Genomic DNA, 25,036 nt, shown 5'->3' with positions numbered 1-25,036 from the left:
TAGAAGTTGAAGTAATGGCTGATTCTCATGTCTCATGTATGTTAAGTTTGGAGCACAGGCGTGGAGCTGGTACATGGGAGGTGATTAGCCTAGCTTAGCATAAAGAACTGGAGGCGGGGGGAAACAGCTAGCCTGTCTCTGTATCACAGTAACTGGGTACCTCTTCTTTTGCTGGCATTGGTTTAGGGCCATGAATTTAAATCCACAGTACTACAGACAATATATACTGCAGCTATACACAGGGCATTTAATATGCTGTGAGGAAATGCTTTGGTGCAGTATTGCATACTTTACCATTACACACAGATTTTATATACTTGACGATTGTCTCCTGATAATCCAGCTCACTTCGTCCAATCATGGGTCTGAACAGGGACAGAAACTCTTGCTATTTGTTTTCTGATAATTGTGGCTCATGGGAAAACAGAAGGACCGAAACTTACCCTTACAATCTGATGCACTGGTTTGGTATTAGCGTTGGATCGCTTATAAACCAGGCGATCCACAATGAAAACAAATTCTTAGTCACTGTTGCTATAAAACTGTAACACTGTACACTTCATAACTGTACAGTATATGTCGATAAATTTCCACATTTGGTCATTTCCATGTCCCAAACATGAGTGCTCACTGTTCCTTAATAAAAAAAAAAATTATGTGAATCACCATGCAGACCATATTAAGACACCAAAACCTCCTAAAACCACCACCCCTTGAAGGTGGAGACCTGAGGGAGACCAAATCAGCTGATGACAGAGCATGCCAGTTTATTAGTGTAACCTTATTTCCCTTCAGATTGCTATTAATCTATTGATATATATGTGCCAAGGCTACTCACACCAGAACTGGACGAATTAAGGATTAAAAACAGCTAATACTCAACTAATACTAAATTAGTGTAAATGTTCCTGTGTGGCCACAGAGGCTGCAGACCTGCTGTCTGACTTTTGTGATATTCAGGCTTCTCCCAGATGGAAAATCTGCACCAGACTACTTTGGAGTCACTGTAGGAAAAATTCAGCTTTCCACATCCTCCATCAGACTATAATGACCATAATGGAATTGACCAGCAGCCCTAGCTGTTCTCTGTTTGGCCAATCCCGGACACAGATGCTGCAGAGTCATTGAAGTTCAGGCTGTGCCCAGCCTTGTATGACTCTAGATGTTTTGGCTACATTTTCACAGTTTTGATTGCGTAAAGTCCACAGAGTCATTTCACACATGAAGTCTAAAGGAACTATAAATGAGAGAGGTCTTCACAGTGTGACCCACTGAGCACCTGAACATGTTTCCTTTGCTTAGAATGCCAGATATTTATCCAAATAATTCATATTACAGAAATATTCCATCCAGCCACCATAATGTGGCAAAGTATCCCATTCAAAAATCAGGAAAGTTGACTGCGAAAATGGTTGATGCCAAAATGATCTGCTCACTTTTCCATGTGTGAACACTCCCATAGCTACAGAATACCGTGCAGTGAGTCTGGGAGTTACATAAGAAAAGCGCAGAAATGGCTGCAAAACTGATACAGTGGACTCAAAAGTGAAATCTTTGCCTTGAAGGACCCCCACATTTGTTGGCCTGGTTGCGTCGATTCCGAGCCACTTCCCTTTTCCAGGGTCAGCGGCAGATTCCTGCCATGTTTGTGGGCAGGCGGCCGGGTAGAAGAATGGGCGATTCTTGTTCCAATGTGGATGGTTAGTCATGCAAATTGAGAGGCAGCAGGTCCAAGCAGAATTCCTGTGGAAAACTGGATTCTGTGTTCATTTTGAACTACATGACCTCCTGTTTACACAGTTTTTTTTTTTTTTTTCAATTTGTGAATAAATGTTGTATAAGCAACATCGTCGTTCAAATAAACAAAGAATATAAATAAAGAAGAAATGCACCATTAGAGCTTACAAAGGAAGCTCTTGTCAGGGAGGTCAGGTTCTTATTTTCGAAACTGTTCACACTCTCTGTGAAGTGATTAGCTCACCACTAGCAGTTAATATGGGGTTTGGAATTAGCTGTGTGTGCCAGCGTCTGCGGCAAAAACTCACAGGATACAGGACAGTGTTGCAAACAGAGCTGGTTGTGTAATCTAACATTGCAGACATTTAGGTTAACCACAAAACAGCTGCCTGAAATGGGAGATGCACTCAGATCTCTTTCTTCGTAATCTGGATGTGATGAGTAATTAGCAACTACAACTGATGTAAAGTAGTACAAGTAAAAAGTGTATATCCTGTGCAAAGGCAAGTTTACTTATTGAATGTCCACCACTTAAATGTTCTTTGTTATTGTGTAGTGTATCAAAGCTGAGCAAATTCAAAACCTAACACTCATTTTGAAACCCTTTGTGCACAGAGGAACCCTGTACCCTCGTGTTTACACAGACCAGACTCCACATAATCAGTTCTTTGACATCTCAAACATGTCCACACCAGCAGAATCAGCTGATTTCCTCGCCTTTAACTTGTAAACTGTTTTCCGCACAGTCATAACAAAGATTTTAACAGGATGCTCAACTCCCATCTTAAAAATCTCAAACATCCACACGTGCACAATTAGAGACCAGCGGGCTGTAATCCAATGCAGCACAGACACGCACTTGAAGCCCTCGATTGGGAGCCATGCATCTTTTTAGCTGTGAGATACGACTGGAGTGCATGGTATGAGTGTACATGAATGTTTGGGTGTGAGTGTTTGTGAATTTGCTGTTGATCGGACACATGTCTGACTGCTGATGTGTCGATCCTGGCAGGACAGTGCCAACGTTAGCAGACACAGAGAGGCTTCTGTTGCTCCAGTGTTTTTGGTTAGCACAATTTGAAGAACAACAGTGTTGAGTTATAATCCAGTCTTCTTCTTTATATAACTATACACATTTCATGTCTTGTGCCACCATCACTGGCAGCTATGACTGTGCCTGACTCATTACTGCCTGGACTTCCTCTTCCTGCTCACTGGAGGAAACACCCTGAGCACAGGGCACCAGTGACTCACTCTGCTGTGCATTAATATCTAACTATAACCCTAAACTTTATCTTTGTATCCATGGCAATGGCTAAGCCTTAAGGGGAGTGGCTTCATGTTTTCCAGGCTCACATATAGAGAGTCCCAGACTCACTTTTAAAAGGTTATAACAAGGCTTTAAGAGGCTTATCTCTGCAGTATTTGACCACTGACTAAGAAAATCACAGGTTTCTTCCAACGGGAACATACCCATTCGTTCAAACCTGTGGAGTAGAAAAGCACTAAACCTCAGGTGTGTGACTTCTCTGCAGGCAGGATGGCAGCACACCACGCAGAGTTTGAGCGGGCCGGACAGAAGCCAGGCCTCCAGGTGTGGAGGGTGGAGAACTTTGACCTAGTGCCCGTTCCAGAGAACCTGTACGGGGGATTTTACACCGGAGACGCCTACCTCATCCTCAACACCATCAAACAACGCTCCGGGACCCTGCAGTACGACCTCCACTTCTGGTTGGGTGAGTGAAGTGAGGCGGAAATAAGCAGCGCTAAAGGAAAAATCCACTAAAAAAATCAGCAGATGAAACTGTAAACTCTTAAACTTTAGTCGGAGCCACAAACACTGCTACAAAAAGGAAGTCAGTGGATTAAAGGGCACTTAGCAGCACTTTTTCCTTTGCTGTTTGTAAAATCCAACCAAATCTATGTCCATAAGTAAACTGTGACTAAATTTAATTAAGTCATACAATACTTTTTAAAAGCACAAAACCCTAAACAATCTTAATGAATCCATCACAAATAAGAATTTCAACATCTTAAAGAAAATCTAAGACAAAAACAATAAGATCACAAACATCTTTCAATCATGAGAATTAAGAGGAAAAAACAATCAAGTTCAAATCCTGATAAATAAGAATTTTAATGTTTCATAAACAATTTAAGATAAAAAAATATCTTTCTGTTCTTTATAACTATGCAGCCTGAAGGCACCAAATCATTTTTTGAAGCGACATGAGACATTTTTGCTGATGAATCTTGTTTCCATGGACACGCTGCGAAACATAGAAGAGCTGATCTTATTTTTCCAATGTTGCTACGATCCTGTTTGACTTGCAAAGCAGATAAGGATCTGTGTCTGTGTTCCTGGAACCCAATTTCACTTGACAGTGTTGCAGCTATGCAGTTTTTACTATTCGTGCTGAACCCAGCCATGTGATGAAGGGCCTGTGTGCAGTAAACAACAGCTTCACATTTTCAATGCGTTTCCGTTCACTGTAAATTCACAGACAATGCTGTGTAAACGCTGCTGTTTTGTCTATATTATTTTGCACCAATACTGAGCGTAAACAAACATGCTCTGACCCCTGACAAAAAATCAGCAACTCAACTTTGTAAAAATGTAAAAATTTGCCCTAAAATCCTAAATCTAGACCTAAGTCTTATCAGCAAAAGTAAAACCAGAAAAGTCAGAATACTGGATCATTATCACTCATGAATTGTATCAACAGCTAAGCAGCATTTAAATATTGTAGCTGACAGAGGTGATGCAAATTTGAACTACTTTGTATACACTAATATATAAGCAGTTATCACTTGTTAACTTTACTGATATTACACAGGGAAACTGCACAGAGGTTCAAACAGATACAGAAAAGTGGTTTGTTATAGACAAGTAACCAAAAAGACTAGAGCATCTAATATATACAGTATGTAGCATGAGCAACAAAAAGAAAAAGGAGACACTACATACAGAATAAACTATAACTGAACTGATCAAAAGTTTGTGTGTAAATTCAGAATCTGCAAAGTGACCTGCTGCTGTCAGACAACGTTTGAAGCTTTTTTGGATTTGGAGACACAATAATTCACCAAATATGGACATATTTGGTGGGATGGTTTTCACTGGACAGCAATGTTAACATGCTATTTTCACTGAAAAGGGTTAGTCATGGATTGATTTCAGTGTCTGTATTTTAAGTTAAAGCTCAAAATGGTATCTGGTTCAGCCAGAGCTAAAAGATTAGTCCTGTAAAAGGTATTGACAGACGGTGGTGTGTCTGACCGTGTCATTTTTTTAGGATTTAGCTGAGAGGAAACAGAAAAGCCAGAAGCTGAGTCTGCTCTTTTTTTCTTTATTGATTTCATGGGCTTTTAGTCCGCTTGATTGATCATGGAAACACCATTTAACAATAAACAGGATCTGATGTAACCGTCCTACATGCCTCTGAACTACATGGTGTGACCAGAAATAGAAAAATGTTGCACGTATTAATGTGTCTGCTGGGATCGGACCCTGTGCTGCTCCCAAGCATCAATCCCCTGACCGAGTCCTCTGTGAGAGAACTCTCTGGGTAGATGTAGAGTATGACTGCTGAGACAGAACAAGACTTGGATTAATATGGAGCATGTGCACGGTTTCTCTGGTGCAGGTGATTTCTGCACCCAGGATGAGAGTGGCTCGGCAGCAATCTTTACGGTCCAAATGGACGACTTCCTGGGGGGGAAACCCATCCAGTACCGCGAGGTCCAGGGACACGAGTCCAAAACCTTTCTGGGCTACTTCAAGTCTGGAATCAAATACATGGTAAGATTTCATGTCTGCAAGAAATATGTGTTTTCATGCTTTTGTTTTGGTATATTTCATCATAGTTTAAATAATAAACTGCATTTTTTATTTAGCATGTATAAAATGGAAGAGCCTGTCATTTATGAAGAATCACTACTACTATTCAAAGTAAAACACAAAACCTGAATCTTGTCATTCAGCATCCATAAAATAGAAGATCCATTTTGTTATGACATCATAACAATTTTTTCACTTAAGTGTCTAAATTTACCAAAAGCTATTAAAATGATTTCCCATGTTTTAATATTTCTTTCAGTTTGGTTGAGATTAATGTTTCTTTATAAGGCAGGTATTTTATTTTGAAAATTTGATGTATGACTCTTATCTTCCAGAAAGGAGGCGTGGCGTCTGGGTTCAAGCACGTTGTCACCAACGAGGTGGTTGTGCAGCGGGTGCTCCAGGTCAAAGGTCGTCGTGTTGTCCGGGCAACAGAGGTGCCAGTGAGCTGGGACAGCTTCAACCAGGGAGACTGCTTCATCATGGACCTGGGAGATGTGAGTCACACTGAGCAGATTATCACTAGATATATATTATTATATTATATGATTGTTAAAATAACAGTTTCAGTTTCTTTTTTAGCAGTGGTAAACAACAACAAAAGCACACAAGTTGCTTCTTTTTAGCTGAAAAGCAGAATAACAGTGGTCTGGATTTCCACCTTTTGTAAAGATGTTATTCATCCGCTTTGCAATCAGCTCCTCTTTTTGTTATACAGGAGATTTTCCAGTGGTGTGGCTCCCAGAGCAACCGCTTTGAGAAGCTCAAGGCTACGCAGGTAGCCAAAGGTATCCGTGACAACGAGCGCAGCGGGAGGGCCCGAGTTTACGTCTGTGACGAGGGGATGGAGAGAGAGAAGATGTTAGAGGTGAGATCAGTGAATTATGAAAAATTCAAACAGTGTGTTATTTTGCTGCAGCAGGGGTTTCGTTCAAATCGCTGCTTCTGTCCTCAGGTTTTAGGTCCTAAACCAGATCTGCCCGTCGGAGCCTCGGACGACATCAAAGCTGATGCTTCAAACAGGATGAGGGCCAAACTCTACAAGGTCAGAGAAACGGGTACCACACAGATACACACGAGGCTGAACAAAGGTTCACTCTCATCACTCTCAACACCTCGTGCCTCTCTCTGCCTTTACAGGTGTCCAATGCCAGCGGGGGCATGACCATCACACTGGTGGCAGCAGAGAACCCCTTCGCTCAAAGTGCCCTGGAGTCTGGTGACTGCTTCATTCTGGATCACGGCTCAGATGGCAAGATCTTTGTCTGGAAAGGTCGGTGCAGGGGAGCTGCAGTGAATTCACCGTATATTCATTTAACAGTGGTTCATTGACATCACAGTTGAAGAGATATTTTCCTCACTTAATTTAATAACCTTTACTATGTGTTTCCTACAGGCAAAGACGCCAACATGGACGAGCGAAAGGCTGCGATGAAGGCAGCAGACGAGTTCATCAAGAAGATGGGTTACCCCAAACACACGCAGGTCCAGATCCTGCCAGAGATGGGCGAGACGCCGCTCTTCAAGCAGTTCTTCAAAAACTGGCGGGACAAAGATCAGACAGTGGGCCTGGGCATTGCCTACATCGCTAACAGCATCGCCAAGATCGAGAAGGTGCCCTTCGATGCTGCCAGCCTGCACGACTCCCCCGCTATGGCTGCCCAGCACGGCATGGTGGATGATGGCAGCGGAGAGAAACAGGTGAGAGGAGGGAGGCTAGTTACTCAAGTTGTCAGTGTGGTTATGTCTCAGAGATGTTTTTTTTTTTAGTACTACCTTGGTGACCTGGGGCTTCTGGGAGGCCCAAGTTTTCACCTACTCTCCCATCCAGTTCAGAAAATGACTGAACAGCTCCCTCTTGTGGAAAATCCTCAGCCTACTGAACATATGTATAATATAATGTAATGTATATGTAATTTGTAGGAAATAGGGATAAAACATTAAATACAACTTTTTCACAGCAATATTTCTTCTTCTTTTTTTTTCTTGACAGATCTGGCGTATTGAGGGATCCGACAAGGTTCCAGTGGATCCGTCAACATACGGACAGTTCTACGGAGGAGACAGCTACATCATCCTGTACAACTATCATCACGGAGGACGTCAGGGACATATCATCTACATGTGGTGAGAATATGAGATTCAAAGGAACTAAATACTGCACTCAGTCCAATCAGTTCTGATTGGTGGTGCAAGAGCAAACCTGCCCCAGGTTTGTTCCACTCATTAAGTGAGTGATGGTAACACATTTACATTGTGTCCCAGGCAGGGAATGGACTCCTCTCAGGATGAGATCGGGGCGTCGGCGATCCTCGGCGCCCAGCTAGATGAAGAGCTTGGTGGTGGTCCTGTCCAGGTAACACACATTGCTCCTTTAGTGTGTTTTTGTTTTCATATTCATGTTATCATTCATGTTATTAATGTCTCTGCTCTCCTCTGGCTTACTCAGCACAGTCACCTCCTGTCTGACCTTTCCATCCTTTCGCTCTTTCTCCTCTCCCTCCTGGTTCCCCGGCTGCTTTTTTCCTCCTTGGTTTCTGACCTTTTCTGTGTCTTCAGGTTGTTGGTGCTCCTATAACCACTCAGGTATTTTCCATCCCTTCCCTGCTCCTCATCCTCCTGCAGTCACTCACATGAGTTTGTCCAGAGCCAGGGACGAAAAGAAGCAGACAATAAAACGTTTCTGTCTGTTCCAGATAAATATAACTATGTTGATATTAAAAGGGCTTTAAATGTAATTTTTCTGGCCCTTTCAGAACTTAATCAATGTGATAAAGAGTTAAATCCACAGTGAAGCCATCTGAGTCAAACACAAACAGGAAATTTGATGTGGATGTTAATGGGAGGTTCCCTCCTCCTCTGACGCCAGCTCTGCCTCACATAAATCACAGCCTTGTTCCCACACTCTGCCTTGAGCTGACATCAGAGCGACACTGTGGTGAAGTAACCTGTCAGTGAGCGCTAATGTTTGCTAGCTCTGCATGAACACAATATGAAGTTGGAATCAATTGTTGGAGTTTATATAACAAGATCAGTCTGTAAACTCTGAGTCGTTTAGACTCAGTGCAGTTCTGGCTCTGCACTTTCTCTCATTCATCTCTGTTTTACATTTACACTTCACTTCCTATGGGTGTCGTCACTGTACATGTACATCCTTCCTTTGTGTTCATATCTGTCCTGACTCTTGGCATGACTGTGTCTCTCTGTGTGTGTGTGTGAAACTATCCAGTGCTGAGACATCTGTAAATGTCACATTTATTTTGCCAGGTGTTTCCCTGCCCTCGCTTACAGAACATAGAGAACATCTGTCTTGCCAATGTCACTTTTGTAATCATGGTTTGTCAAACTAAACTCCACTCGAATGTACTTGGCTTTGGGCTGGATATCGTTTGATTGTATTTTGATACTAGTACTATAACTGTGTTTTGGTACAAGTACCAAAAAAAAAAACAACTGCTTTTTATTTAACAAAAGGAGCACAAGAACGCACAAGAACTTTAGTAAAACAAGTATAAAATTGGCAAAAGTTTCATATGAGAGAGTTCATGGTTGTTTGAAAGTGCACAACTGTGGACTACAAGGTGTAAACTGTCCAGTGAATATTTATCATTTCTTGCTCAGGATTATCATAATGTCCTGTGACGGCTAAGAGAGGAGCCAACTTCACCACCTCACAGCCATAAATGTTTATGACAAAAGCTGCAGACCAAAGAGACTCATAACACTGATTCAGACGTATCCTGCGTCATCAGTTAGTGTCCCAGTTTCACAGACCTTGACTCTCATCACCTTATGGCACAGACGGTGAACACGTGGCTCAGCTCCGTGCTGCCACCTTGTGTCTGTATCGTGTATTGCAACAGGGATCTTTCACATATTGTTGATGCATATTTCACAAGACACAACAAGGGAGGATCTGTCTGCTGTGATTTAGTTGCACCACCTCAAAATAACTCACAACATCAAAATGCATGAAGTATTTTGTTACGAGAGTTACTGTAACAACCATACCGTTTTAATTGAGATGTTGGTGTTCAAGGTGAGGGTGGTGCAGGGGAAAGAGCCAGCCCATCTGATGAGTCTGTTTGGAGGACAGCCCATGGTGGTGTACAAGGGAGGAACGTCCAGAGAAGGAGGTCAGTCCGCTCCTGCGGAGACCAGACTCTTCCAGGTGCGATCCAACTCTGCGGGACACACCAGAGCGGTGGAGGTAAGAGAACGTAACATCATTCACCTTTAAAGCATAAGTCTGGTGATATTCTCTGTGGCACAGAGCTCCATCGTTGTCCAAAAACAAATCAGTAGGGCACAACATTGCACTAGGTTATTTATTCCTTTATCACTGAAGATTTTGAGTCCATCCCAAGTGCACCATCCTGTTGCCAAAGATACACCCCAGTACCCCAATTTTGTATTAATCTGCTGAAAATAGTCCCCAACAAATGCACTATTTACTCCTGTTTCAGTAATGTTTGCAAGAAACAGTGCCAAGCTGTTTAAGGTAACTATAATACTGTAATAGACCACACTGCTTGTTAAAATATTGATTTCTATCATTCTCGCACGGTCCAGTAATTCTTTGTCCATGAATATTTTGCTTAGACTTTATATTTAAACATTATAAAACTCATTGCACTTACAAGAAAACATTCATTTTTATTGTTTATATTTCATTGTGTTTGTCAGTGTCACAACCTGGAGTATACAGCATCATCTCACTGCTGCCTAATACAAAGAAACCTCACAGAAATAAGCATTAAGGAGAATTAAGTGATTAAAGAGAAAACCTGTACAGTCTTTCAGAGTGCAGGAAATTTAAAAGAAAAAAAAAATCTGAACAATGGTCAGAGTTTACTGAGTATAAACTGAAAAACCCTGGATGTTTAAAAGGTCAGTGTGAAACATACAGCAGGAGGGCTGCACATGTTAATCTACAGTACCTCTGTGTTCATGCAGCTCGATGCGGTGGCATCCAACCTGAACGCTAACGACGCTTTTATTCTGGTGACCCCTGGAGACTCCTTCATGTGGGTGGGAGTGGGTGCCAGTGACACAGAGAAGCAGGGAGCTCAGCAGCTGTGCAGCATCCTGGGAGTGTCGGCCTCCGAGCTGTCAGAGGGAGGAGAGACTGGTGAGGAAACATGATGAGCACTGAATACTATCCTCTCATGCTTTTGTGTTTCTGAGACAAACGGAATACAAAACCAGTCATATATACGTATATGTACTTATGCGGATTCAGGGTTGTATCTGTATCAGCTTCAAACTGTGGTCCAGCTGTGAAAATAGTGCTTTTTGTGCAAAGCTAAAGAGTTTTCTTTTTGTATCTCAGCTACACTAAGTGTTTGTGTTCATCTATATTAAAACAAAGGAGACATGATTGTCTCAGCCCTTTAAATGTTAGCTGTAATCTTGCGCTTTGCTTTCAAAGCTCGAAAAGAAACTGAATTCTCTACCAACACCTTCACATATAGAACCGCAGGCTGAAACACAACTGACTCAATTTTTTATAAACACCCTGCTTTTAAGAGCTGGCCTCGGCTGAGGGCTGCCAAAGACAAGATTCAACACTTTATTTCTGTGAGCTTAAGAAGACGGTTTGTAACCTTGTCAGAGGGTAAAATAGTATGTTAACATTATTCTGACAATTGGCTGCTGTCTTATACATAGTGATTCCCAATACATATCGAATGAAAAACAGTGTAATGTGAATGGGAACGTTCACTGTGACACCACCAGCTCTGTGGAGCTCTGAGGAGCCTTTTAGCCTCTTTTAGCTCATAGTCTTGGTACACGTATTGAATGGCTAAAAACAAAAGCTCTGATAGAGCCACTGGATTCTACCTACCCAGCAACAAACAGCAGACACAGTTGCTTAGTAGTGAACATAGTGTAGCATTTAGCAACTTAACAGCCAGATATTCTTCTTAAGAGTTGATGGAGACCAAACCAGAGCTAAAGGGAGAGTGAATACTGGACTTACATTCATCATAACTCCAAATGAGTGCTAAAGTCTGTGCTAATGTCCAAGCTTCATGTCTGCTGGATGTATAAGTATACAAATGTTTACTAATGACTGAGTTAGCCATAACAACTTTGTTCTTTTGGCCCCAAGTGGCCAAAAAGAAAATCAATGAATGCATCTATAAAACAAAAGTTTGACATTTGTGGATTGATCTTGTTCACTTTTCTTACCAAGACGGAGAAGATCAATACCACTCTCATGTCTTTCTGTTAGATGAGAAGCTAACACACACATAAGAGTGGTATCAGTGGTCTCATCTAACTCTTGGATAACTAATGACGGGTGTCTGTCCTCTTCACAGATCAGTTCTGGGAGGCTCTGGGAGGAAAGACAGAATATCGCACCTCTACCAGACTCAAGGACAAGATGGACGCTCATCCACCCAGACTCTTTGCCTGCTCCAATAAGACTGGAAACTTTATCGTAAGTCTTTTGTCTAAGCTTCGTCTGATGCTGTAGTCATTTCACACAGACAGCTGTTCTCACTAGAAAAAAAAAATGTAAAAAAATGTAAATTTGAGTGAATCAACCCTTTAAATCAGATATACAATGCACATTGTCTCTAAAATGTAAAAGTGGCAGTTTCTGAATCCTCTGTAGCCCTTTGTGGACACAGCACATTAATCACATCATCACTAAATCCTTGTCCTCCTCTCAGATTGAGGAGGTGCCCGGGGAGATGACCCAAGATGACCTCGCCACTGACGATGTCATGATCCTCGACACCTGGGAGCAGGTAAAGAAACCAGAGCTGTGACTGCTTTAGCTTCATTGTATATGAATTCAGAGTCATTGCAATAAAAAAAAAAAAAAAAATCAAACATGTATAAACCCTCCCTGTTTTTAGGTGTTTGTCTGGATCGGAAACGAGGCCCAAGAGGAAGAGAAGACTGAAGCTATGGCATCTGGTAAAGACATATGGGGGGGACCGGGGGGTGCTCCATATAATGTTATTAAGACAAGATATTTATGGCACTTATCGGCTGAAATCCTTTAGACCTGTGAGATTGTAGGAGTGATAAAGGAAACCATCAGAACCTCTCACCATTTTTTTTAGAATTTTAAAACACTCCTCTGGCATCTTAAACTTGCTTATTCAAAAACGCATCAAGAAAAAAAATAATCCAAGAGTCATAAAATCTTATTTTTTCATATCTAATATAAATAATCTCTTCAAGTACCGTGACTGAGACAACACATTTTCAAGGCCTTTAAAATTTTGATATAATCTGGTTTCATTTCCCTCACGTGACTCTGTCGTGCATCTGTGATTCAGCTTCACTCTTTGAAAAAGACATGTGACTGTCACTAAATCCAGCCTTTCTTCTTCCCTCAGCGGTCCGCTACATCGAGACAGATCCAGCTAAGAGGGACCCCAGGACGCCCATCGTCAAGATCAAGCAGGGCTTCGAGCCGCCCACCTTCACCGGCTGGTTCCTGGGCTGGGACCACGACTATTGGACCAGCGACCCTCTGGAGCGTGCTATGGCTGAGCTGGCCCTGTGATCTGTCACCTGACCCTCCCTCCCTATCAGCCTTTTCATCCTGCTGCTCCGGCACAAGCACCCAGCTCCAATCATAAAGACTTCTTTTAGCTGCCAATTCGCCCTGAAAATGAATAGTTTATTTTTTGTTTTGTTTTTTTTACATTTTGTTGTGTTTTTAAAGGGACAGAGGTCTATCAATCAGTGTTTTAATTCACTTTGTCTCACGTGCTTCAGTGATGCTTTTATACCTGTTTTGAAACCAACCAATAACAGAGCTTTAACAGATACACAGGCTTCCTGTTGGGTTTTGCACTAGTCTACTACTATGACTTTTATTGAAGGCAATATTCCTCATTTATTTTATTTTAACCGTAAAACCTGTTCACTAGTGAAGTGTACGGACAACAAACACACAGACAGACAGTTTAAAGGCTTGATGTCCTGCAACATTGGAAAACTCACTGCCAAGAAAACACCTCTTATCAAAAGCAATACAACTGATGCCTTAATATTCTTTCCTCTAGTTTTTACTGTTAATCTGTTCAGCCTTTGAACCTTTTTAAAAGGTACTGTTCTGGTTTAAGGATGCCTTTTTAGACAAGTTGTTTGTAGCCTTTGTTTAGATGTCACTTATGATATTTATTTTATTTTTTTTTAAATGCCAGATTTATGCCCAGGAAGCTTGTGTGATGCCGCAGTGGCCAACCTTGGGAAACCGACGCTTTGCTGCTTTACAAACCAGTTACGTCCTCTGTGAGACTTTCTGAGGTTTCCCTAAGCCTTGTTATCATTTCAATAAAACCAAATTAGACATGTTAAAGTGTTACGTCTCTACTTTTAAAAAAAACTTGCTTGCGGCGCTGTCCTGAAAGAATGAAATCCATAGAAAAAGTTATGTTGATAGCATCTTTATTTAAAGTCTTTATATATAAGTATTATGTCAAGATAAAACCATATCAAATATTAGCAAACTGTACAAAAAAAGCAGTTAGCTGCAAAAACTAACATAACCATAAATCCTGAATAAAACTTTAAGAATACTGATGTGTCTAACATCTTTTAGAACAAGGCAGAATCTGAGGAACTCCACTTTAATAAGAGGGGTTTTTCTCTCTTCGATTACAGAAGTCAGACAGTAGACGCAGAGCAGCTACTTACATCAGAAACACAATGTGGTCGTGCTGTGAGTGTATGTAACCACCTCTCCTCTTTCTGTAACAGATTTTAAACGCAGCTTAGAGCAGGTCTGAATTCACACTTCATGGGTCCCACAGTGAAAAGCTTATTTGCCAGGCAGCTGTAGCAAAATAAAATCTCTCTGTTCTAGCAATAAATCAAATATAGAGCAGTTAGTGTAGTAAAATAATGTAACAGATTTTACTATCTATATCTAGCTATCAAATATCTACACCACATTAAACCTGGGGTCAGTTGTGACAAACGTGAACCCTCCAACTAGCAACAGCAAAACTATAATAGACTTCACAGGACTGTAATTATACACACATATATATGTGAATATACACATATATAGTACCACTACTACGTCAGACACAGACTAGATACTGTAATGTATTTCTGTCCTTCATATTTCAAAAGGAGGAAATATATATAGAGACACTATAACAACTACATACTATTTGGCTTGTATTATACCCAGAAAGAGATTATTTGATAAAATACTGCTGTTTAAAAAAAAAAAATAGGTACATAAAATCCATCAGTTATTTTCATTTTGAAGTGCATAGAAATGTGATATTAGACTGTAAAATGAATGGATGGCAGTAAGTTTAAGGCTTCTGGCTGAAAGAGTTGCGATAGGTTTCAGTCCCTGCTCCTCCTAAGTGGACTAATGAAGCCAGACGGGCAGGGGGGGGGGGGGGGGGGGGCGCTGGGTGAACAAAATAACAGGACGACTTCCAGCCACCGCCTTACACACAATGACACACACCACCTGTGTGGCTGATAAGGTTCTCACTTTTTCACTGTGTGTGAGGGATGCGGAGTCAACTTTCTGTTAATTTGTAGTGTTCCTAATACTTTGTCCACCACCATGAATACAACATAAACTGGGTATGAATGAAAAACACTGTAAACAGTAGCAGTAACAGTAACATCCAGTGTAACAACCAACAAGAATGAAAAACTGTTAGCCACCTCTCAGTGACGTTTTAGCTTGTGATCTGAGACAACAGCTACAAGAGAACAGGTGTTTAACAGAGTCGAATGTGTGTGTGTGTGTGTGTGGGTGTTTGTATATCACTGGCCAATCATGCTCTCTGAAGGGGCCATTTTACGACTTCTGCATACCTCTGGTGTGTGTTAGTATGTGATAAATTACACCAAACGCAAACCTCAAAGATTTCATCATCACAGCTTTCGCGTGCAGCCATCTCACACCTCTCAAAACCCAAACAGTTCACATATTTGCTGTTTTTACAACACTTAACGTTGTAAAAAGGCAAAGAGGATCTTTATACCAGCATGTCATTGTTTCTTCCTTTGATGCTTCTGATCAAAGTAAAAAAAAAACAAAAAAAAAAAGCGAGGGAGCAATAAATGAAGTACAGTGCAGCATCTACTGTACGTGCTGAGGTTAGAGTGAGTTTCACACTAAGGTTCAGTGCAAACATGCAATGGCACAGCGAACATCTAAAAAACATTCAGTTAGGTTTTGGGGATTGGCGATCAGGCCATTACAGCTTTCATGTGGACATCATGAAAATAATTTTTGGTATAAAATGATAACGGCACTGTGATACTGGCAGTGGTCGCAGCAGTGCCACATTATCAGGAGATAATAGTTATACAAATACAAGGATGCGTGTGTGTGTAGGTGTAAGTCTGCATATCCAGCTGGCACTTTCCTTTAAAGTGTTTGTAAAATGGATGGTGAGAAGTTTTGGGCCTGACAGTCAGGAAACCTTGATTTCTACATTTGTAGCATAAAATAAAGACAAAAATAAAACTGCAGCATAAAAGCTAAACCACCTGCTGCACTATGGCTTTTTAGAGAATAACAAATCTAAATACTGTACAGCACCTGCTTTGGTCAGTTCTTGGCAAGACACCAATCTAACTGGTGTAGATTTAGCTGTGTGTTTGGCACCGTCGGCTCTGGCTGACCCTCGTCAGTGGCCGTTCAGTGAACGGAGCACGCTGAATCAGCAGCTGGTGACAGAGAGCTCTCTGACTGTTCAGCCTGACAGATCAGTGCACGAGAAGAGAAACAGATGTGAGCGAAGCACACACGTGACACCTGTGCTCATCTGCTAAAGCTTTCTGACTGAACTAAAAGATTATTTTTGCAAAGAAACGGCGATTTGGAATGAAATAATTAATAATAAGAGCCAGAGGACAGAAAATGGTCAGTTAGCTTGTGTGTCAGTTAGCTTGTGTGTCAGTTTTCCTTCTTAGATCAATAATCCAGACAGCTGCTGCATCCTGATGTGGAGTTATTTCCTCTCACGCTGATGCAACACATGCATGTTTGCATGCAGGCTTGCTGTCTGTGGTGTGTTCAAATGCAAAGATGGTGAGGCGATAACAAGAGTTTTAACAGTTGGTGTTGGTCAGCACTAGTTTTTGGGAGACAGCTCGGAGCGTCATGAGCCACAATAACAATTTCCTAAGCCGTTGTGTTAGCACTGCTGATTGAAAGAGACATGCTTAGTGGATACAGGGTTTAAACATGTGTGTGTAAATCATGTGTGTTGTGTGAGTGTGTACGTGTGAACCATGCGTATGAGGACTCCTCAGTGCTTGATGAAGCCCTGCATCATCTCCAGCGGCAGCGGGAAGATGATGGTGGAGTTCTTCTCGGCAGCGATGGTGTTGAGGGTCTGGAGGTAGCGGAGCTGCAGGGCCGACGGAGACTCGGCAATCACCAGGGAGGCCTCCTTCAGCGCCCGCGATGCGTTCATCTCTCCCTCTGCTGCTATGACCTGGAGGAGGAAAGACAGGTGAATGAACAGGATATAAAAACCCTGTAAAGCAATGCCATTTGAATCAAATCATTAAATTGCAGCTCGTGGGAGCTAATGTAACCTATACATGGAAATGAAGCTCTGCACTGAAACATGAAACTGGGTGAGAGGATGTGTGACATTTCAAACGCTTTCAAAATCAATGCCAGTATCTAAAGATGATATGCAAATAGCAGTGCAAATACACATTACTTAAGTTGCGTGATGTGTTTGTTTTCATTTATTGCGTTTTTGAATAATGGTTCCTCTACGAACTCGACACTGCTCTTAAAAGACTGTCTCTGGTGTGGGTGTAAACAGAAGCTTCAGTCAGCGTCAACGGAGAAAACAGTGACGTGAGGTCTGAGGGGATTTCCTGCTTCAAACAGAACGAACCACCGTACCTTAGCTCTGGCCTCGCGGCTGGCCTCAGCCTCGGCTGCCATGGCTCTCTGGAGCTGATGGGGCAGCTTGACGTCCTTGATCTCCACCCGCTCCACCTTGATCCCCCAGTCATCTGTTGCGTCATCCAGAGTGGACTGAGAGGACAGAGAGACAAGTGTTCAGCATTTACGCTACTGGGTCCTCATAGGCTAACCGCCATAAGACCACATACACAGTGTGCTTTAACCCCAAGATCTCAACTTGTTTCCTTTTGACAAAAACATGTATTTGTTTGCCAAGATTTTCTCACAGTTTTAATTGCAAAAAAAAAAGGAAACAAAAAACCTCATCCTCCTCTCCCCTCTTCTTTAAAAGCGAACTACTATATCTTGTACTGCTCTAAACTGTCCAGCAGATGGAGCTCAACCCAGCTGCATGTTCCTGTCTGAAGGAGAACTGTACCCACTGCCAGCATCATATTACTACAGTCACTTCATAACTTCAATTATTATTCCAGCAAGCCTCAGACTGCATGTCTTATTTTAAGTGTTACACATTAAGTGTTTTCTGGAGGATGTTTCTGGTCTAAAACAGACTGGTCTGTGTTCCTCAGTGAACTGACGGTGCTGGAGAAAGGAGCTTTGTTCCTGTATTAAATAAATTCAGACAAAGCCTCCTACTGTGAAAACAAAAATGAAAGGTACGAGGCTATGCTCGGTGCCGCAAGCTCCTCGAATGTGTCTGTAAATGCAACTGTGCCTATGTTCCTGCTGTCAACAACTGTATGACCACTGAACAGTGATTGGAGCTTCAATGCAGCAGCAAAGGTATCACTGTTACCTGTATTAACTGAATCACTACATACACTTGTACAGTTGTCTGAGGTTATGAATATATTTGCTATTTTCAAACCCCCTCTGTGCAACACAGCAGGGAGAAGAGGTACAACTGTTGCATTTCAGTGGTGATGGTGAACTTAGCCAGTGTGGGGGGTGGTGCTCACAGGTTCTGTCAGCAATGCTGACAAAGCTGATGAAGAATATAAACTGCCAAACTCAAAGTGAATTAGTCACAATTTTTTTTTTTTTTTTTTTTTTTGAATGAAGAGTTGACCTTTGTCAAAACCCTTAAAAGAAAGTCAAGTTGCTCATGACTAACTGGTTAATGGACAGCCAAGGTTTTCCATCTGATGCGAGGGCCCCTAAAAACACATCTGATCACTGACAAACCTCCTGACTGGCTCTGCATCACAAATAAATATTTAATCGTTTACAGTAGCTCGACATAAACTGAAAGTAAAAGTTTAATGAGTCAATAAATAATTGAGCTCAAAGGCAACAACAACAACAACTGTGGTCTGCATGGAAACACAGGATTACCTGAGGTTTCCTCAGTTTACAGCTGTTACACATTTAAACACACTTTGTTCGTTTAACTCTGACAATGTGTTTGCGGGTCCAAAAATAATTTTGATAACTTATTTTCTTCTGTGGGTTTGTCACCATGGACGACACCTTTGACAGTCTACATATTTATTTGATCAAACTAAGAAATATGAATTACTGCAACTTTAATTTAATAATGGAGCTTAAACAGCGCAGCTCAAATTTCAAACTCAGAAATGGAAAAAAAAAACAAACAAAAAAAAAACAAAACACAAGCCACATAAAGGTGAGACTGGAGTGATACGGACAAAATCAAATAAACTACTCACACCAGTATATTTACAGTTCAAATTTCAACTTACCATAAAAGGTATGAACAGACTGGTAATTCCAGGAAGCATATCATCAGCCGCAGCGTGCTGTTATGAATTACAATACCAGCTAACAGCGTGTATTAACTGCTACTGTACACTACCTGCATACTGTGTGCAATTTCTTCACGGTCAGACAGGATCTCCGACAGGTTCTTGGTACCCAGGACGTTCCTCAGGGTGGTCTGGGCCAAGAGTCGAGTAGCAGCATCGGCGTTCGTGATGTTAGCCACAGCCAGAGTAGCATTCTGGACCCGGTAGTACACCACACCATCCACACTCACTGTCACGGAGTCTTTGGTCAAAACCTGCGAGCAGGGCGGTGATTAAACACATTCATGAGGAAATGACAGGAAGAAACTGCTGGATGTTAAAGTGTTTAAACGATTTCTATTGCTTTATTTGCCAAATAGAGCACTGCTGGTGGGCTCTGTCAAGAATCTGCACAATTACTTTGATGTCCTTTGAATTTCAGTGAATGTGACAACATATTTGTTTAATGTAACTGGAGGTGTGCGTGTCATACCTCTTGCGGTGGGATATCGAAGGTGATGGTGCGCATGTCCACGTTAATAAAGCTGTCAGTGCACGGCAAGATGAAGAACAACCCTGTGGAATCACAGCAACGCAAACAGTTTTAACAGAGACCAAAGCCACTGTTAACACAATAATGAGAGAGCTTCTTCTCAAATGTTTGAAAACACCGGCATGAATGAAATTCTGACAGAAGGCCAAGTCAAGCTCTCTTTGTAAGACTGCAGCTGTGCTGACAGCGAGGCAAAGCTGTGGATATTTGCTGCTTTCATAAGCCTGCTTCACGTCACAATAATTCAATTAGTGCATTAAACATTACTAGGCATGTGCCTGAGTGAAACAGACATGTGCTAGGTGTGCAATCACTTAGCAAACACGAATAACACACTAGTTAGAGGCTTGCAGGCTGCATTTCCTGTCATTTAAATGCTGAAATCAAAACCATCTGCTCAGAATGGGAAACTTAAGACAACTGAAATTCCCAGCATTCTCAGCAATTTTAGTTCTCAGCCTCATAAAGAGGTCTAAGTTGGTCTTACAAAGTCGATGAAAACCCTCTCTCTTGTGACGCAGTGGAAAATTCCACTGATAAGCATCCTAACAAAAAAAAAAGGCTTTATTTTTCAATAAACATTTCTGTTCATGGCAGAAGTGTATACAGATACAAACTGTTCCAACACACCCTTTTCATCTTGTGACGAACTATCCTCACGAGCCTGTTTCAAACAAAATATATGGGGACATGCTCTAAGTCGCTGTTGTATAACAGCTGTTGTAGATGGAGAGCGAGCCAGATTACGAGGGTGAGAGGTAAGGGGCATTATGGGAAACCAAATGTTGAATTCAAATTTGGCATCGGCTCCCTCAGCTCCTCAGGAACGTGAGGTTTGCTGGCAGGGAGCTATTATTACCACGCGCTGTCATAAAAGGGGTCCCCTGGCTCTCTGAGGAATCACATATCAGCTTTTTGAGAGGACACTGCCTGGTTTTTTACCGCCAATAAAAACAAGAAATCAAAGATAAAGAGACAGTGAATTATGAGATGTATGCAAATTATTCCTTCAGGGAGTCTGTATTCTTATTTAAACAAACACACTGCCTTTCAAAACAGAAGTCACATCACTGAGAATGGGATGATAAAGGCATTCAGACCTTTAACAGACACATATGAAGTAGCAATGACAGACGTGTGTACATATGTGCTAATCTATGTGGCAGAATGCCACTTGGTTGAACTTTGGGCTGGGATATCTTCTTGTTATTATTAGCCCCTCAAACCCTCAGCTAGGGTCATGAGCTTTGGGTCATGACCAAAAGAATGAGAGTGTGATTGGACCACCATGCTTAACCTGGAAATGAAAATGGACATCTTTTACATATTTTTCTATTTAAATTTGTGCCGCTGATTTGCCTTTTGTCTTCTCGTCCACTACCAGGCAGGGGCTTTGCGGAAAAGTACAGCAGGAACTTGTCATGTGACCTCTCACTATTGTTTCCAGCAGAAGCAGCACCACACCCCAGAAATAGAGTCCTGACTGGACAACGACAGACCAGTGCTTGGTCTGCTCTGGCTCAATTAAAGAAGACGGTCAGTGTTACTGACCCACAAATCCACTTAGTGAGACCCAAAAAAAAAAAAGATACCTTTAAAATTATATTTACTCCATGTAAACCTCAAAAAACTTGCATGCAAATGTCAGGGGAACAATTTTTGTCTTATGTTTCACAATGGAAGCATCTTTTCATGAACGCGTGGTCAGAAAATGACCGATGTGCTGTAACAAAGATTATCTGTCTGTGTTTATAAGCCAATTAATATAATAAACAAACTGGAGTCACACACTCTATCCAACACTGGCATAATCTCTGTGCTCAGCATGCAAGAGCACATGGATTGACCAATCAACTGTCTGAAGACTGAGATCAAATGCTGATTAAATGAGTCAAGTCTGGTGTGCGGCTGCTTGGTTGGAACAAAAACCTGCAGCCACACGGTTCTTTGTGGAACAGTTTGGGCACCTCTGATGTAGGTCATACTAAATGCATGTTAATCATCTCTTCTCATCATCTTTGTGGTTTCCGCTGCGTATGAGCCTCCGGTTTTGACTTTAGTCAGCCCTCCTCCACAGGCCTTCATTACAAAAACAGGGACGTTTACAATATAAAATGTGAAGCTCTCCGATCTATAAGCTTTAGGGGAGCTCACAACTCTACATTTAAGAAAAACTAAAGAACACCAGGAAACCTAAACATGAACCTGTTAAACAACTTGTCTAGTTTAGTTCTAGGAAGCTATGTCTCTAAGAAACAGACGCCATGTCACTTCATTTACAGTATCTTGTAGGCTCTCAAACAAACTGTGCCTTGGTTTGTTTAGGTTCATACTGCCTAATATAGTGAGTGGAATTTATAAGCATATGTCAGGACAACTGAATGATGATCCAGGGGAGCATATTTCTACACCAATAAAATAGATATAGATAGACAGATATATGCCAGTGTATTAGAGAAAAACACAACAATGTTTTCTAACCTGGTCCTTTGGCTCCTCCTCGCAAAATGCGCCCCAGGCGAAAGATAATGGCTCGCTCATACTCCTTCACAATCTATGTACAGAGAAAAACCACACAAATGGCTTGTACTAGAGTCTGAGCATACCTTTTAATCAAGTAAGTGCAAAACAATGGTTCAACAGCTCCCAAAGGATGTTAAATAAATACACATAACATAGAGGATGAGTGTGCAGCACAAAGTCTAGAATTTCCTAAACAAAAGCCAGATTAGGCCGTCCTCAGTAATTTACTCTACCACACCAACCAGCTTTGTTTGTACAGTGGAAAATAAACACTCCACTTGACAAGCAGCTGACCTTAATGCACATCCATATGGAGATGGGCAGGGTAACCAGCATGAGAAGGATGGAGAGCCCGACCAACAGCCAGCCACACAAGCCAATGTCAGAGTCCGGACTCTCCAGAGCTAGAAGGAAAGAACACAAATACATATGCTGAAAGAAACTCACCTGATTATGATACAGGTTAATAAATGTATAGTATATGCACACTGCATTTAAAACATTTACAAATGGCTGTTGAAAAAAAGTCTTTCAGATGTAACTCTTAACATCACATTGTTAAGCTACCAATGCTTTCAGTCCAGTCAAAGCATCAGCGCAGCTTTCATCCATCTCTGAGCACCCACACTTTTATAACTGTACATGGTTAGTCAGGTTTAATGTCACATGTTCCCACTCTTTGGCATGTGTTTGGCTACAACAATGGTAGTCACATCATCTGCCCTGTCCGTAGCCTTCACTCCAGTTAAAACTTTGACAGTGGCATGCAAACCATTCAGTGGCTGAGATCCATACCTTCAACATCATGTAAACCATGCTTGCTTGAACCTACAGACAGAGTTAGAGGTCAAAACGTATGGAGAGAAATTAGATTAAAAATGGTCAAAAATGTGTATCACATGATCTATAAATGAAAAACTGGAGTTACAAATGTCTACAAAGACTTGTGAATTTTGTGTACTCAAAAATGTGTCCTGGGACATCTGGGCCTCTGCTGGGAAAACACCCAGTCCAAAAATTGGAAGGTGGCTTAACATAACCTTGACCACAGAAGTAGTGGGAGTGCTACAGGAAACAACTTAGACTGAACACCCACCCCTTCCTGCCCCCGTCAAAATGTGTTTCCCCCCCTGGACTGATTAGATTATTTGAGCTATTTATTCACATTTATAGGCTACTATATAACATCTATTACTGGTAAACCTATGTGCTCTAATCATGGGGTGACAGGATAATCGGTCTGCTTAGAAAAACATCTCTCCCACTTTTACACATCACACATGAATTCAAGGAAAACCCAGATGTCGCAGTTTTCCAACAGCAATTAAATGCAGAATGCGTTTGTGAATCTAGGTGGAGCTGGAGATGAGAACAGTCTCTCAAAACTCCTCACGCAAGTGTAACCTGATTTGTGCGTACCAAGCAATCTGTGCATACACATCTAACAATATGTAAACAAATACACAAGAATATCACAAATATTCTTATACATTTGTAAACACAGGAAGCTGTTCGAAACCTAAAATGATCAGACAAGAGAAGCTGAAGTTTAAAACCTGTACGTAAAGTATTCATATTCATGCAGGCTGTGAGGTGTGCATTTATAAAACTGTTCTACATGTCTTCAAACTGCTTGGTATTTGTGTGTGGGTTGGAACAAGCCTTTATGAGTGCCCAAAATTACGAACAAATCGCTGTACAAACTTGTAAGTCTTATTTTTTATTTGCAGATCATGTGATACACATTTGTGACCATCTTGAGAGTCTAGTATCTTGAACGACTTGGAGCAGTATTACAAATTAGGCATGCACTGATAATACTAATGGATAACTAAAGTGTACACGTTATGATATTGGATTAATGCTTATTCCCTATAAATGTAACAGCCACGTCGTCATCGTCACTGAAATAATCAATACCGATCACCATAAACCGATCCCCACCCTGTGGGTAAAGATAAATCCAGTGAATCTCGGATATGTCTCTAACTAAAATGTTAAAACTCTAAACTAAACACATGCAATACTCTAACCTGTTATGTAATGATGTCGGCTCATTAAATTAAGTTTAATGAGCTTTATCAATCACTTTATCAACAAACATACAGCTAACCCTAAACAGCCAACGGCTGCAAAAACCGCTTGCGTTAATTGACTGGGTTCATTTTAAAAGCCGACCAGCGTTGTTCTGGTCTGTTTTTAAAAAAGCATTTATTTCGCACTGACAAAATTTCTGTCAAAAGTAAAAGCGTTACCCGCATGTTAAAGATCGCTTGCTAATATTAGCAGGAGAGAGGAGCATGCTAACTAACTAATGGTAGCTCCAGGCTGGTCAGTTAGCTAACGTGACCTAATGTTTGCTGCTAACGCTAGGATTTTCACTCCAGGTGAAGACACAACAAATAAGCTATGTACTGTTAATGAAACAGTCGGGTAACTTCGCATTTGTGTTCACATTTGCTTTGCGACCGTTGAGCTACTAGCTGCTAAATGATAACCCGTGTGGCCGCGCTGCCCACAGCGATACACCGTGTGAAGTGAGCAAGCCTTACCCATCTGACGCTCTCGTCTTCTGGACTCCTTCATTGCAGCTTCCTCGTTGGCATTCATACCTAGAACTAAATGAAATATCTAACTGTAACAGTCCTGTGTCTGTGTGTCCGTGGCCCTGTCAGCTGCCTCCGAGTGAAGTGGGTCTGTTTAACCCAAGATGTTGACTCGTAGGTGCTGTG

At 41.5% G+C, this 25,036-nt stretch overlaps 2 protein-coding genes and 1 long non-coding RNA gene across 5 annotated transcripts in view; 1 reads left to right on the top strand and 2 right to left on the bottom strand.

Annotated features, from left to right (window-relative positions):
- The window catches only part of gsna (gelsolin a), an 18,076-nt gene extending 4,171 nt beyond the window's left edge, over positions 1–13,905 (top strand). Inside the window, exons 2-17 of one of the 2 annotated variants that reach the window (XM_041059344.1) lie at positions 3,273–3,473; positions 5,385–5,539; positions 5,914–6,075; positions 6,297–6,446; positions 6,534–6,623; positions 6,719–6,851; positions 6,975–7,279; positions 7,572–7,705; positions 7,844–7,934; positions 8,138–8,164; positions 9,618–9,788; positions 10,535–10,709; positions 11,905–12,026; positions 12,262–12,339; positions 12,451–12,511; positions 12,940–13,905. In XM_041059344.1, the coding sequence (XP_040915278.1) occupies positions 3,278–3,473; positions 5,385–5,539; positions 5,914–6,075; positions 6,297–6,446; positions 6,534–6,623; positions 6,719–6,851; positions 6,975–7,279; positions 7,572–7,705; positions 7,844–7,934; positions 8,138–8,164; positions 9,618–9,788; positions 10,535–10,709; positions 11,905–12,026; positions 12,262–12,339; positions 12,451–12,511; positions 12,940–13,109 (2,220 nt within the window). In that variant the 5' untranslated portion in view covers positions 3,273–3,277 and the 3' untranslated portion in view covers positions 13,110–13,905. The remainder of the gene's footprint in view (positions 1–3,272; positions 3,474–5,384; positions 5,540–5,913; positions 6,076–6,296; positions 6,447–6,533; positions 6,624–6,718; positions 6,852–6,974; positions 7,280–7,571; positions 7,706–7,843; positions 7,935–8,137; positions 8,165–9,617; positions 9,789–10,534; positions 10,710–11,904; positions 12,027–12,261; positions 12,340–12,450; positions 12,512–12,939) is intronic. The other variant, XM_041059346.1, reaches the window with a different exon arrangement.
- On the bottom strand, positions 3,859–10,657 carry LOC121195715. The gene is made up of 4 exons (XR_005895504.1): positions 10,519–10,657; positions 9,590–9,762; positions 6,240–6,409; positions 3,859–6,066 (listed from the first exon to the last, which is right to left on the bottom strand). It is a non-coding gene; the product is annotated as an uncharacterized LOC121195715 (long non-coding RNA).
- On the bottom strand, positions 13,360–25,036 carry stom (stomatin). Of its 2 annotated transcripts, XM_041059347.1 has the most exons (8): positions 24,857–25,036; positions 23,100–23,132; positions 22,599–22,708; positions 22,263–22,335; positions 19,722–19,804; positions 19,300–19,503; positions 17,460–17,594; positions 13,360–17,034 (listed from the first exon to the last, which is right to left on the bottom strand). In XM_041059347.1, the coding sequence occupies exons 1-8, from the start codon at positions 24,912–24,914 to the stop codon at positions 16,846–16,848; spliced, it is 885 nt and encodes a 294-aa protein (XP_040915281.1). In that variant the 5' UTR covers positions 24,915–25,036; the 3' UTR covers positions 13,360–16,845. The 2 variants fall into 2 exon arrangements, with proteins under 2 accessions (XP_040915281.1, XP_040915282.1); XM_041059348.1 differs by lacking the exon at positions 23,100–23,132.

The sequence above is a fragment of the Toxotes jaculatrix genome, chromosome 16 (genome assembly GCF_017976425.1).
Source record: "Toxotes jaculatrix isolate fToxJac2 chromosome 16, fToxJac2.pri, whole genome shotgun sequence".
NCBI lineage: Eukaryota > Metazoa > Chordata > Actinopteri > Toxotidae > Toxotes > Toxotes jaculatrix.
Note: the sequence above shows the minus strand (reverse complement) of the source record. Positions and strands in the feature narration are given on the sequence as shown.

Bases quoted from the DNA above. Each gene is read 5' to 3' on its own strand.
- stom (XM_041059347.1), bottom strand. From the start codon at position 24,914: ATGAATGCCAACGAGGAAGCTGCAATGAAGGAGTCCAGAAGACGAGAG. The intron at 23,133-24,856 runs GTAAGGCTTGCT...CTCTGTCTGTAG, and splicing joins AAGACGAGAGCGTCAGATGG to GTTCAAGCAAGCATGGTTTA. The intron at 22,709-23,099 runs GTATGGATCTCA...CTTTCCTTCTAG, and splicing joins TGGTTTACATGATGTTGAAG to CTCTGGAGAGTCCGGACTCT.